Genomic DNA, 14,133 nt, shown 5'->3' on the forward strand with positions numbered 1-14,133 from the left:
CTCCCCACTCTTCCACAGCTCAACTCCCGTGCTGAGGTAGCAGCAGTTATGTGGGGGTCTGGCACCCACAGCACAGAGCTGTGGCGACATAACTTTCCCAAGCTCATGTTTCCTCAACTCCTCCTTTGCTGTTTCTTTCCCTTTGCAGGGAGGAAACTAGAATTGCTGCCTGGAGGTGGGTGACATTTTGTTGGATGTCCAAGAGCAGGAGTGAGAGACCTGGATGTGGGCTCATCATGGAACTCTGAGCTGGGATGCAGGGCATGAGCTCCACAGCACAGCTGGGCACCACTGAGACTTGCCTCATCACCCCAGAGTTCACCTGGACAGAGAAGCTAAAGCTGCACGGTACAAAGGACCCAAGTGATTTCTTCCTGAAGCAGTCAATGAATCAGCAAGAGCGGTGTTATTTAAGACCTGCTTTGGAGACCAACTGAGGGAGTGAAATCACCAAGTTCATTACAACAGGATGATGGAGAGGCCAAGTATGCAAATGGATCGGAGAGGGACGAGGTCTGTCAGTGGAGGTAGATTCATTAGGGCTATTAATGTACTTCCGTCCGGATGCAAACCTTTTCCCAGGAAGTCCCCAAACTGCCTGCCAGCAGCTGGGAAGGACGTCGGGAATCACGTCTTGTTTCTCCTGCTCTTCCCATGAAGAGCCAGATATGGAAAAATACCCATGAAGTTCAGAGCTGAAAAGAAAAGGTAAAGAAGCAAAAATCGTTGCTGAGGGTTTCAGCGCTGAAAGGGTCTGGAGCAGTTAGTGAGGGCAAGCTGTAAGGTGGGGAAAGGCCGGAGTCCTTACTGGATGGGAGCCCAGAGCTCGCGGCTCAGTGACCAGCACGGGAAGCAGGCGCGGAAGAAAGCTGGCAAGAAAAGGAGACAAACAGTCGCGGCTGGGACAGGGAGGACTGCCAGGAACCCAGCGGGGCCAGGCCTGGGGAGCCCAGCCAGGGCCAGAGGCACAGTGCTCCCGGCCACGGGTGGGACGAGGGCAAAATGTGCGTGGGGCGTCTGTGCTGGTGGAAGCACGGTGCTGCAAGGAGCTGGACCCCAGGCACCCGCCGGGCGCCGGCCAGCAGCGGGGTGGAGCCCAGGGCAGAGGGTACCCCAGCATCGGGGTGATGTGGGCAGGGGATTCCCCTTTCTGCGAGGCGGGCATCCCCCATGTGGACAGGTAAGGGAGAATCCCGTCCCCAGGGTGACTGGAGTAGGTGCACCCCGTCCTCAGGGTAATCACCCTGGGGTGACAAGGGTAGGGGACACTCCTCCCCGCAGGTGACAGGAGCGGGGCACATCCCACCCCGGGCGGCCAGGGGGCAGCGATATCCCCTCAGGCGCAGCGGGGGCTAGCGGAGAAGCCGCGGGCGGGCGGCCGGGGGCGGTCCCCGTCCCGTCGGGCCCGTGGCCGGTCCCCGCCCGCTCCCGCCCCGCCCCGGCCGCTCCCGCTCCCGCTCCCGCTCCCGCTCCCGCTCCCGCTCCCGCCCGCCCTCGGCGCGGGGCTGCGGCGGGCAGCGCTGCCCGGTGCCTCGGAGCAGCCCGAGAGTCCCGGGCCCGGGGCTGTGTCCCGGCTGCAGCCCAGGAGCCCGGCGGCACGGTGAGGGACGGCGGGGACCGGGCGGGACGGGACGGGCAGGCCTGACGGCGGCGGGGAGGGGGCTGGTCCCCGTGGCGGCTCTCGCAGGGCCCCGCTCCCGCCGCCGCCCGCGGCCCCCCGAAGGACCGCGCTGGAGCCCCCGCAGACGTGGCGGGACCGCGGCGGGACGGGGCGGCTCCGCCCGAGCGGCCCCGGCGGCGGGAGGGGAGCGGGGCCGGGACCGGGCTGGAGCTCTCCTCCCTCCGGCCGGCTGAGTGCCCGGGCTGGGGACGGGCTGTGGCCCCGATGTGCGGGTGCCTGGTGCTTGCACGCACGCCGGGGATCCCCCAGGGGTGCCTGGAATCTGTAAGCTTGGGGATGCTGGTGGACTCCCAGGGAGCTGGGGAACTGCAGGGCTGGCAGTTCTGGGGACTCCCTGGGGTCCTGGGGACCTCTTCGGGCTGAGTGTGCTGTGAGTTCCCCGAGCGGTGGGACATGGCACCCAGGCTGCTGCAGGCCCCTTTGGGGTGCTGAAGGGCACAGGGGTGCTACAGGGTTTAGGGTGCTTCTGCGTGCACATGGAGATCCCACCACAGGGTTGTGCACAGTGCTGTGTGTGTGCCCCGACTGTACCTGGGCTCCCCGGGTGTAAATTTAGTTTCGTCTCTGAGCCCCTCCTCACAGTAGAGCAAGCCCAGGCCATTGCTGCTGATGCCGTGTGTTGTCTGCAGCCCCGAGGGAATCGGGAGGTGTTGGTGGAAGGTGCTGGTGGGCAGCTGTGATGAGGGTGCAAAGAAAGGAGTTGATGTTCTCTAGTGAAACTGTAGGGAGCTTATAGCCATATAGGTGTAAGGGGCTGGTAGAGCCGATCCCCAGGTGGGTAAGTCTGTGTGTAGACTCTCCACCTGCTGTGTGTGAGCTCAGGGAGATCCATGAGGGGCTGGAGTGGGTGCAGCGCCTGGGCAGCCTCTTTGGCCTCCCAGCCAGCCAGGCCCTTGATGACGACAACTTCAGAAATAATAGTCCAATCCTGAAATTAGCTGTTGAGATGATTGAAGCATTTCCCTTTCTCTCCCTGGGTCAGCGTTGTGCACTCACCCACGCGGATCCAGCTCCTCCAGGAGCAGCTCCAGCATAGACAGCATGGTCAAGGTGGCCTGGGCAAATAGATACAGGCCCTCCCATACAGCCCCTGCTGCAGGAGATGAGGACAGGAAGGTGTCATGAGCCCTGGATACCTCCTGCTGAACCCAGCCACATTGCTGGCAGGTAACATTGCAGGTGACAAGTACGTGTGACCGTACTGTGTGCAAGGAGCCTGAATCCTGGCAGGTTGCTGGCAGTGGAGGAAGCCTTGTGCTTGCTCAGTGGTTTCCCTTTAACTTTGGAACAGCCTCAGTTCCAAGCTTCAGGGCTTATTGCCTGCACAGCTACGAGGGAAGCATGCCTGGCTGAGATAAATCAAGTTGTGCTGGCCAGGGCTGCTCTGGACTCTGTTCTTCTCACATTCCTCATGACCTCAGTATTCTGGCTCAGGAAGAGAGCCAGAGAGAGTCCTCCCTGTGTCAAGCCCCAGCCCTGCCGGTGGAGCAGCTCGGGCTGCACTGTATCAGGTTGTTAAACAGGGCTGAGGGCTGCTACAACTGTGCCCCTGGGGAGGGAAACGGCCCAAAGGTCTCGAGCTTTAGGAACAGCTCCCCCAGACCTCTCCTCTGCCAGTCCAGGAGCTTGGGAACCCCAGGGCGAAATCACCCCATGAGGCCAGAGGTCCCAAGGTACTGCCTTGCAGCTGGGGCTAGGGCATGAGGACTGGGTGGTACCTGGGCTGTGCCAAGGTGCCCAGCCTCCCTCATCCCTGACTTTTTATTGTAATTGAGCAGAGCGGCTCCAATTTTGGCCCTAATTTTCCCATGTTGGCATTGTTACAACAGCACAAGGGGAAAATACAGGTGTGAGCCCAGGCAAAGCATAGCCCTACCTCCACGGGCGTGGTCGGGTCCCTGCGCATCCTCCTCCTCTTCCCCTCTCTGCCAAGCCTCCCTGCCAGTCCTTTGCTTGTAGCATCCTGGTTTTCTGTTGAAACACCAGTGCTAGAAACAGCACTTTCACTACTTCCAAAGAGAGCTGGGGTCATGTAAGGGCTCCCCCCCAGGCGTCCACGTGCCCAGCCCCTTCAACAACCTGTACCAGTGCCCAAGGATGCAGCTGAATCTGCTGAAAATCAGCATTTGGGACAAAAGTGGCTGGTACAATTGGCCCCAGCAAGACTTCAGCCAGGGTGGAGGGGCACTGTCTGAGTAGCGCCATGGTTGTGGCAACCAGGTCTGGCTGATGCTGGCAGTGGCTGGGCTACGGGTGTGGGGACTCAACCTGCTGCACACTGGGACCATCTGCCCCCACTTGTCCAATCCAGCCCCACACCTCTTCCCCAGACCAGGAATAGTTTGCACAGCCTGAGGAGCTTGGGAGGTGTTTGCACCTCGCAGGAGCATTTGAACATCATGGGGTGCCTGGAGCCACTTGGACATGGTTGGAAGCTGGCAGGTCCCATTCACCGTTTTTGGAGTTGGGTGAAGACAGAAACTCGTGCCGTGGTCCAGCCTATCCTGTCAGACCAGAAGAAATGGGATCCTGAAGCAGTAGGAAGATGTCCCCCACAGGTGGGATGCAGCTGCTGATATTGGCGAAAGGGGCCATAGGAGGTGGCAGGTGACAAGCCACCTGTCCGCAGCTCAGTGGAGGGGACATCAGTGCAGTGCTGGTGCAAGGGACATCTTTGCTGCTGGAGTGGTGTGGGAGGTATCCAGGCCACAGCAGAGGAGGCTTTTCCTGTCCCCAGGCGGGACAATACCCAGGGTGGGTGGCGGAAGGGAGCTGCCGGCCACTTCCCCTCGAGGAAACACACCCGCTGGCTCTGGCTCCTGTTGCTCTCTCTTCCTCTTTGATTTACAATGTGTGTGGAGCCCAGCGGGAAGTTTGTCCTGGCCCCAGCACTGTTTAATTACCTGCAGCAAGGGCTATGCAGAGGAGGAAGCCAAACTTTTCCCAGGGTGGGAGGTATCAGATGAGGTGGGGGATGTGTGGACCCTTGTGGGCATGAAACCAGCAGTTTGGGAATGGTGGATGCCAGCATGGAGCCAGGATATTCCCAGGGGAGGTGGAATGGGTTCCCACTCGAAGGTGGGATGATTCTGAAGGAGGTGGAATTTGGGATATGCATTAGCTGTGGGTGGGTTGGCTGAGGAGTGGGAGAGCCCCAGAGTCCTAGTGACTAGTGGAAAGTGTTTTATCTCTGCCCAGTTGGAGTCAGCCCCCAAGCCCGTGCGCTGGGCTGGGTGTGGGAGGCCGCCATGGTGCCCAGCCCGAGCCTGTCCTGCCGCTGCCACAGCTGCTCTGCTGACTCCAGGGGCTCAGGGCAAGCCGAGGGCTGGCAGCTGCAGCACCAGGGCTGGGGAGTGGCTGCAGCATCGGCGTGAGGGGCGGATGTGGGTGTTTCTGTGCAGCCAAGGCCAGACCCTGTGCCATTCCCTGGGCAGTGCTGAGCCTCAGCTTCCCTGAGGGCTGTGCCCAAGCTACTATTCCTCTGTGACATTCCTCCTCCCCTGCTTTCTTCTGAAAATAGCCTAGTGCCAAATGCTTTGCCCACCAACAGCTGCTCAGCCCCGAGGCTACCTGTGCCCCATGGACAGAGCCATCAGAACCCTGATGCCATGCACAGCAGCAATGGGTGCTCCCAAAGTGCTCCCAAGGCGCTGTTGTCCCATCCTGCTCCTGCCAAGAGCACTTCATCCAGATGCTGCCAGATGTTGCAGCAGGTCCCAGCTCAGTGCTCACAGCTGGTGGCACCCCCAGCCATGAGCTCACATCTGAACCACAACCGTATCCTGTTGGCTCTCCTCCAGTGTGTCCATGCCTGGCTCGTGGGGAAACCAGGCTTCCATTTCATTTTCCTCTGCCTTATCTCACATTATGGATAGGGAAAAGCAGTCAGGTCCCTCCTGGTGGTCATCAGCCCCTCAGGACACTCCTGCAGCCTTGTGGGGCAGCCTGGGTGGTGAGAATGGGCATCACACCCAGCACTGAGAGGTGCTGGCAACTCCCTGCAGTCACGTGGCTTTGCCAAAGCATCGGTTCCCTTTATCCAAAGCAAACTTCACACTGAGTATTGCACCTACACAGGTTTCAACCTCTTTTTTTTCCTGGCCTGCTCCCAATGTATGGCCAAGCTCCAACTCGTGATCCTCGGAGCTGGCAGCAGCGCCATCCCAGCAGAGCTGTGGAGCATTCCTTAAATGTATGAACAATCCCGGCGCCACAGGCAGCACCATGCTCACCTGGCCACCAGCACCAGTGTCAGCCCTGGACTGGGGGAGGCCAGGTGACCTGGCAGATGGTGGGGTCAACCACAGGGCTCTCCTCGAGTGAGGGTCGAGGCTGTGTGGCTGCCTGGGGCTCACTAGCCCTGGGGTCACAGGGTTTGGCTGGACATGGTCTCGTTGTTGCAGGTTGATGATCCTCTGGTCAGCAGCATTCTGGGAAGAAGATGGCTCAACCAGCACCCCTGAACCAGAACCTCCCAGGTAAAGAGACCAGGGTTGTCACCAGGTAGTGACAGCAGAAGAGGTGGAAGGGGGGTGGCAGGGCTGAGCTGTCCCGTCCCAATGGAGTTTCTCACTCCAGCACCAACCCTGACATGGACTGGGTGCTCTGTGAAACCCTATGGCACTGAGGGTGCTGGAGACAAACACATTGCATCTCATGGAGGAGACGGGCCTGCAGGCTGTAACTTCCAATATAACCCAGTTAGAAAAGGCATCCTGTCTCCACCAGACCCCCACCTTACCATCCCTGCTCCTCTTGCAGATCTTGGGGGCCCGTTCTTGTACCGGGACCAGGACGATGGAGAGAAGAGCTCATATTCTGTGGAAACGCCTTATGGCTTCCTGCTGGACCTTGATTTCCTGAAATACGTTGATGATATTGAAAGTGGCCAGACACTCAAGAAAGTGCCACTGCCTCGCAGGGTAAAAGGGTCCCGTCCACCGCCCAGCACCCTGCGCAGCCCCAGCAGCCACACCAGTGCCTGGACCTCCACCGAGTCCCTCACCTCCATGGCCAGCGAGGAGGGCAGGGCTGCACTGCTGCTGTCTCCGCACAGCCGAGCACCCCTGGAGCCTGCGAGCAAGCCAACCTCCCACCCCATCTCACTGCCAGCAGTACGGCTGCTCCCACCTCCCACCAGCAAGTGCCTCATGCTAAACCCACAGGTGGAGAAGACCTTGCTGGAGACAAGCAGGAGGCTGGAGCAGGAGCAGGGCCGTTTGCAGGATACTGGCAGCCTCTCCCACAGTGGCCTGCCAGGTGCTGTGGGCCAGCCATCGCACTGGGTGCCGGTGGGCACTGAGAGCCAGGCGGGCTGGGGCCGGGTGAGCCCTGGCAGCTCGGGGCGTAGCACTCCGGCTGCGGGGCTCAGCACGGCCCCACTGCAGCATGTGCGGGAGCAGATGGCTGCAGCCCTGCGTCAGCTCCGGGACTTAGAAGAGCAGGTGAAAACCATCCCACTCCTGGAGATGCAGATCTGCGAGTTGAAGAGGGAGAAAGCAAAGTTGCTGGAAAAGCTGTCGGCAGAGCCCGGCGAGGCATTGTATCACCCCTCTGGCCCTGAGGCAGGCACAGGGGGTGATGAGGTGCCCCACACAGGGCCAGAGAGTGAAGCAGAGCCAGTGAAGGGGCGAACGAGCAAAATTGCAGAGCTGAGGAAGTTGACAGAGAAGCTGGCCGTGCCGGAGCGGAACATCAGGCCAAGCAAGAGCCCCAGGGTGGCTGAGAGGCCGTGCCGCTCTGTGGCAGTGGGTGAGGACCGGGCCATGACAGATGCTGTCTTCTACTACCGGTCACAGCAGGAGAGTGGGGACGCGCCAGACAGCAGCACACGGGGACGCAGGGATGTGGCTGTCTGGGTGCTGGAGTCCTCGCTGGGGTTGGCCACTGAGGCGGAGCGGGAGCTGGAGCTGCTGCAGCAGACAGTGGAGCATCAGAAGGAGGTGATCACCCTGATGGAGGGGCACCTGCAGGAGGCCACACGGGAGCTGGAGGAGCTGCGGCTGGAGGTGTGCGCCCGCCGTCCCCATGGGCAGGTGGACAAGGAAGTGATGGCCAAGCCGCAGGTGGCCGAGGCACTAGTGGAGGCTGTGGTAGTGACACAGAGCCAGGCAGCTGGTGACCCCCCAAAGATGGCCGAGGCAAGTGTGGAGTGCTGCCCTCCAACCTCCTCCATCGCCGTGGGCTGCCACCCTGACAGGCAGGACGTGGCAGTTGGACCCGATTCAGTTTCCAGCTGCAATGACAAGGGCAGCCAGACAGATGTTGGCAGCATTGTCCTGGCAGGAGAGGAGAAGGAGCCTGGTGTGGGCAAGGTGATGGAGCCTGGCCTGGGTGATGGCCTGCGCAGCCCCTCATCGCTGGCCGCAGGAGCAATGGGAGGGATGTGCCCAGACAGCCAAGGCGCTGGGGCAGGTGTGCTGGAGATGACACACAGCCACCGGGACCCATCCCCAGCACAGAACAGTGGAGCTGCCCCAAACCCTGTGGTTGGTGAGTGTCACAAGGGATGATGCCAGGGTCTGGGTTGGAATGTTCCTGCAGGAAGGGAGAGGATGGCCTTGTCGGGGACAATGCCTGCAGCCCCAATGCTACCTGTGCTTTAGCAGTTGTCCATTTTCCTTCCATGCCTGCCCAGGGGTCTAGTGGGTTTGGGGTGCTTGACTAGCCTCAGGCAGAGACTGTTTACAAGAGCACGTAGTGACAGGACAAGGAGCAGTGGTTCCAAAATGACAGTAGGTTTAGATTAGATATTAGGAAAAATTCTTTATGGTGGTGATGCCCTGGCACAGGTTACCTAGAGAAGTTGTGGATGCCCCATCTGTGGAAGTGTTTAAGGCCAGGTAGGATGGAGCTCTGACCAACCTCGTCTAGTGGAACACCTAGGAAGGTGTTCCTGATCATGGCAGTGGAGTTGAAATTAGATGATCTTTAAAGTCTCCTCTAACCCAGACCTAAAATTCTATGATTCTTGCTCACTGGCCCTTAACATCCATCTCTTTCCCTGTAGGAGCCCTGAAGTCCATCATGAAGAAGCGGGATGGTCCTCCCCGAAGGGAGGCAGAGGGCAGCAAGAAGAGCCTGCAGTTTGTGGGCGTGCTGAATGGGGAGTACGTGCAGAGGGGCTCCTGCCACCCCCTTGAGCCAGTCCTAGTCCCCTTGCCACCCCTGTGAGCCAGTCCTAGTCCCCTGCATGCCTGTCCTGGGCTGGGGCCAGTGGCAGGGCCTGAAGGAGGCCAAACTGGTGCTGTGTTGCCACTGAGCATCCTCCCTCTGTGCAGGTATGAGAGCACATCCAGTGAGGAGGAGGAAGAAGGCAACAGCTCCTCTGAGAAGGCTTTGGCTGACAGCTCCAACAGTTCGGAGGAGGGAGACACCGAGACCTCAGAGGAGGAGGCCGAGGAAGGCATGTGTGAGCCCAGACTGGAGTGCAAGGAGGCTGATGTGACCCTGCTGGAGCCCCCCGAGGTGAAGGAAAAGTAAGTGCCATTAGAGAAGGCTCCCTGCTCCCTGGACCTGCACAGCTGGGAGCCATGGCACTGGCCCTGCCAACTCAGGCCATCTGCCCCAGTTTCAGTGCCACTAGTGGGAAAAACCCATTCAGCTCCTGCAGAGACCATTCATCAGGAAAAACATCCAATTTCTTGGGTCTGCTAAGGAAAGGATGAGAGGCCCCATATGCCTCTTTGCTGCAGAGGCTAGTTTAGCGGGGGACAAAACAACCAACAGCCTTCAATAGCATTTTTCAACAAAAGGATAAAATGTGGCCTAAGAATGGGTGAACCATGCCCGAGCACATCCATGTAAGGCTCCACTCTGTGGCAGTTTGCAGAGGCTGAAACAGCGAGTGTGCAGCCACCGGGCTGGAGGTTGCACTCTGGGAACGTTGCAGAGGGTTACAGGCACTGGGGAGCTCACAGATTTGGTGAGGTGATGCAGCCCCACTGCCAACATCCTCATGCTCTCCACAGGTTCGAGCTGAACCCCAGGATGAGGGAGGCCTGCCTCATTGTCAAGACCCACCTGGGCCACCCTGGTGCTGCCAAGAGCAAAGAGGTGGTGAGTGGAGCACTGGGATGAGATGGCTCGCTCAGCCCCTGCCTACATCCCTCAGAGCTGATCCTACTCAGAGAGGAGCCAGCAAAACTTGGTTCAACACTTTCCCCCAAAATACAGCCCTTTGCTCCAGGGTTTGTCCCAGAAACCCCAAAACCTATGGATTGGGCAGTTCAGAGTCCTGCCTTCACCCACCCCCTTTGGAGCAGAGATTCTGCTCCCCGCCACCTGGGCTGGCAGCAGGGGAGGGGTGCCAAGATGAGAGGCCATGCAGAGGCTTAGGGGGATCTCAGCCCCTCTCTGCCCACAGCTCGCCAGCAGCAGCCTGGTCCTTCAGGAGTGGTTCCGACTGTCCAGCCAAAAGTCTTCCATCCCTGACGTGGTTGCCAACCACCTCCTGGCCTTTGCCGAGGTCTCACCGGCTCTCCTGGCCCATGTGGTGAACCTGGCTGACGGGAATGGCAACACAGCCCTGCACTACAGTGTCTCCCACTCCAACTTCCACATCGTGTGGCTGCTGCTGGATACGGGTTAGTGCCTCCCAGCCCCAGAAACATCCCCTGGCTACCATCCCACTGTACCCCAGGTCCTGTCCTGGCCATGTCAGCACGGGGGAAGGCATTGGCAGCAGAGGGGCAAGGAGAGCTGCCCTGGGCTATGTCTGTTCATAGATGTAGGGGTCACAAGTCACCCCAGCCCGCCTGGCTGCCCAGATTTCATGGGAGAGATCCATCAGCAGTTCTCTGCCTATGGGATGGCTCACAGGACCCTTGGCAGGACTGTGAGGTGGAGCCAGGCACATGGCTTGGTCCATGTCTCCCACCAGCCCTGCAGCATCCTGAGCCCCCTCTGTCCACCCCCACAGGGATCTGTAACGTGGACCACCAGAACAAAGCTGGGTACACTGCCCTCATGCTGGCAGCACTGGCAGCTGTTGAGCAGGAGGAGGACATGAATGTAGTCAGGAGGCTCTTCAGCATGGGCAACGTCAACGCCAAGGCCAGCCAGGTTGGTGTGGTCAGCACATCTCGACCCTTTCACCCCCAGGCAGATGCCAGGGCCATGCTCAGTTCTTCCAAGGGCAGGACAATGGCTCCAAACCCTGGAGTCATTGGTACATGGGGAGGGCACCACCTTAGGAGTTCCTGCTGTGTGGCAGCAGGGCTGTCTCCCTGTGGTGCAGGGACAAGTGGGTAGCGCAGCAGGGGCGGGGGTGGCCTGGCAGTGTCCCTTCCTTGCAGGCTGGCCAGACGGCGCTGATGTTGGCTGTCAGCCATGGCCGGCAGGAGATGGTGGAAGCTCTGCTTGCCTGTGGGGCCGACGTGAACCTGCAGGACGAGGAGGGCTCGACCGCGCTGATGTGCGCCTGCGAGCACGGCCGCATGGAGACCGTGAAGCTGCTGCTGGCGCAGCCCACCTGCAACATCTCCATCGTAGACAGTGTAAGGTTCTGCCACTGGGCCTGAGGAGCCATGCTACATCCTGTCCCCAAACCCCTTTCTGCATGTTCTTCCTTACTTTCTAGGATGGTAACAATGCTGCTGCCATCGCCCTGGAGGCCGGTCACAGTGACATTGCTGCGCTCCTCTACGCCCACCTCAACGGCACAAAGGCGCAGGCCCCTGTGAGTACCACACCACTCCCCAGGGGAGGGGAGAGGGCTCTAACACAGATGAGTGTCTCCAGGAAGAGGCTGCAGGAGCAAGAGCAGAGCATTTCAGGTGCCATGTGCTCAGAACAGCCCTGCTGGCTCTGACCAGGAGTCACTGGAGGGGTCTCTGGTGACTACTCTCTTTGCAGCAGGGGACTTCACCAATAGCCACAAAAAGCCCTGAGATTCCAAAGAAACCGAATTAGAGTGACCTTGGGATGCAGCCAGGAGCCACCATCTGCACTGGGCCGTGATTCACGTTCCCTCACCTGCCACCCCCCGTGGCAAACCACTCTGTGCAGCTTTAGTCCCATCACAAGCACCATCCCTTGGCCTCCCTCACCCGTCTCCCACACTGGACGCAGCCCACACAGGTGGCCACCTCACCACGTGACCAGAGCTAAGTGACCTTGGGGCAGGACATGCAGGGAGCAGAAACCACCCCATCCCCTCTGCTCCCTACCACAACCACCAGAGCTGTGCCACCTCTGAGCCCTCTGCTAGGAGAGCAGCAGACAACCAACCCAGCAGAAACAGCAGCTATTTTGTGCTCTCTGGCAGCTCCGAGAAGGCAGCAGTACCAGTGACATGGAGCCAGAGAGCAAGTGACAGGTCCTGGCGTCAGCAGGGATGTCGTGCTCTTCAGGCACATCCTGTGCAACAATGGAAGAGGGAATGCTGCCTTGGACAGGGACTATTTTCAGATTCAAATACTTGTCCTTCTTTTTTGACATTTCCGTTCCTAGCCGGAATCTGATTTTTTTTCTCTTTTCTAGCACATACATACAAAGCAAAAAAAAAAATATATATATATTGCTTGGCCAAAGGATGAAGTTCAACATGAAATCACTTGGGATTTGATTTGCTCAATGGGAGCAAACCCTCTGAGCAGCTGGGGTTGCAGCCAAGTGACAAAAGGGGCTGAGGGCCAAGAATGCATTTTGGAACTAAACCTGCCTTATAACCCACAAGGGAAGCAAGTCCATCTCCCAAGGAAGAGAGACAAATTACCTCCTAACTATTTCCCCAACTAGCCAGTCCCACAGACTGTGCAGACAACCCGAGTGCACAGCCAAGTCCCTCTCTGCCCACTTTCCATCCCAAAAGGGAGGACAGCACCAGGAAAAACACAGGGGCCAGAAAAGCTCAGAGCACACAGGTGGAGCCTGCAAAGGGGAGTACGTATGTCAGAGAACATGTGTCTGTGCAAGTGTGTGAACACTGTGTGGTGTGGGAACAGAGGACAAAGTCCAGGAGGAAGAAGGGTTTTGCATGGGAAGGCAGCTCTGCTGAGCCCTTCACAAAGGTAATGTGTTGTGCCCCCCATTCCTGCTACTTGGCCCAGCTTCACCACTTCTACCCTGCTCTGAGCTGGGGAACCCCACAACCCTCCCCAGAAACTTGCTCCTAGCTTTGCACTGGAGTTAATATACAACGCTCACTGCCACTCCCTAATACACTACTTTGTTTACTGGTATTTTAACACTGATGTTTATTTTTAAGATATAAATAAAATTTAAAGTTATTTTGAAATATTACAGTGACATCTACAGTCTCCTGCCTTCTTGTCCAGCTCATAACAAACCCTGCAAGAGCTGCAGCAGAGGCACAGACCCTGACCTGAGCAGGTGACCCCACATTCCGAGTCATTCACTGCAAGTTTATGCACTGTCTACATTCTTCAGTCTGGTTTTCTTCCTGCTTATGTGTCCCAGGCAGCTGCAGCAGTTATCTTTGCCCATTTCATTCTGCAGGACCAGCTGCAGCCCTGCACCACCCCTGGTTTCCCGTGGTGCTGATATTAAACTGCATCGTTAAAGGGCAGTCACCAGACCAAATGTGAGGATGCAAACTGCCTCCCTCTTCAGGTGGACAGGGACCAGGCTGATCCCACAGGGATATTCCAGAAGGGATACAGCTCTCTAAGCCACTCTGTCCCAGTCACCCAGCACTCAGGGCTGGCAGGGGCCAGAGCATACACTCTTGAAGTGTCACTAATGAAGCTGTGAGACAATAAACAGCAGCCACAGATCTGAACTCTTGAGGGGACTTCTGGCACACCTGACCAGTTCTGAGCTGTGCTGCATCACATGAGCCAGAGCACAGCCTTGTACTAATTCTCTGAAACTGAAACCTCCAAAGAATCACAAATTACATCAAGCAACAGCACAAACACAAGGGCTTTCTCCATGGCACAAACTCCTCACCTTATGTTGCCCATGAGCTGCCCAAGATACAACTAAAACTGGCATAAACGATAAATCCCACAAACACTCTAACATCAGCCCTACAACAATCATCAGTGCCTGCTCCAGTTTGATATTTTGCACATCTGTCCCAGCACTGCTCTGCTCAGCTTTAGGACACCCAAATCCTCAGTCACACCTGCCACTGAATAACCTCAGCCAAGCTCAGGACATTATAGACAAAAACCACGCACATCAGAGACCATTCATCAGAGGCTGCAGATCTGACTGCTAAACACACCACAAACTCAGACCACCCTATAAGCAGTTTAAAATGCCAGTCCTTAAAAACCTGCTCTTAAAACAGCAGTTTTAAAGCTCATTCTAAACTTTTCAGCCCTACTTTCGATTTATTTAATATCCTAAAACAAACACATCTTGCTGTCTGATATTGTGGTGAAAGAGAAAGCCAAAGAAAGTGAGATGGAGAAGTCAGTAAATCAAAGAGTGACAAGCACTTGCTGTATGTGGGTGACTGCCAGGAAGGATAGTAAGTAGGT

General features: G+C 57.8%; 1 protein-coding gene across 4 annotated transcripts; it reads left to right on the forward strand.

Annotated features, from left to right (window-relative positions):
* Nucleotides 1–1,477: 1,477 nt before the first annotated feature.
* On the forward strand, nucleotides 1,478–12,925 carry KANK3 (KN motif and ankyrin repeat domains 3). Of its 4 annotated transcripts, none has more exons than XM_066336452.1 (11): nucleotides 1,478–1,600; nucleotides 6,085–6,159; nucleotides 6,443–8,173; nucleotides 8,691–8,790; nucleotides 8,962–9,159; nucleotides 9,652–9,739; nucleotides 10,047–10,266; nucleotides 10,602–10,744; nucleotides 10,978–11,178; nucleotides 11,262–11,360; nucleotides 11,537–12,925. In XM_066336452.1, the coding sequence occupies exons 2-11, from the start codon at nucleotides 6,123–6,125 to the stop codon at nucleotides 11,591–11,593; spliced, it is 2,874 nt and encodes a 957-aa protein (XP_066192549.1). In that variant the 5' UTR covers nucleotides 1,478–1,600; nucleotides 6,085–6,122; the 3' UTR covers nucleotides 11,594–12,925. The 4 variants fall into 4 exon arrangements, with proteins under 4 accessions (XP_066192549.1, XP_066192550.1, XP_066192547.1 ...); XM_066336453.1 differs by having other exon boundaries at nucleotides 11,540–12,925; XM_066336450.1 differs by having other exon boundaries at nucleotides 11,262–12,925.
* Nucleotides 12,926–14,133: the final 1,208 nt, after the last annotated feature.

This window comes from Sylvia atricapilla, chromosome 26 (assembly GCF_009819655.1).
Source record: "Sylvia atricapilla isolate bSylAtr1 chromosome 26, bSylAtr1.pri, whole genome shotgun sequence".
In the NCBI taxonomy this organism is placed as follows: domain Eukaryota; kingdom Metazoa; phylum Chordata; class Aves; order Passeriformes; family Sylviidae; genus Sylvia; species Sylvia atricapilla.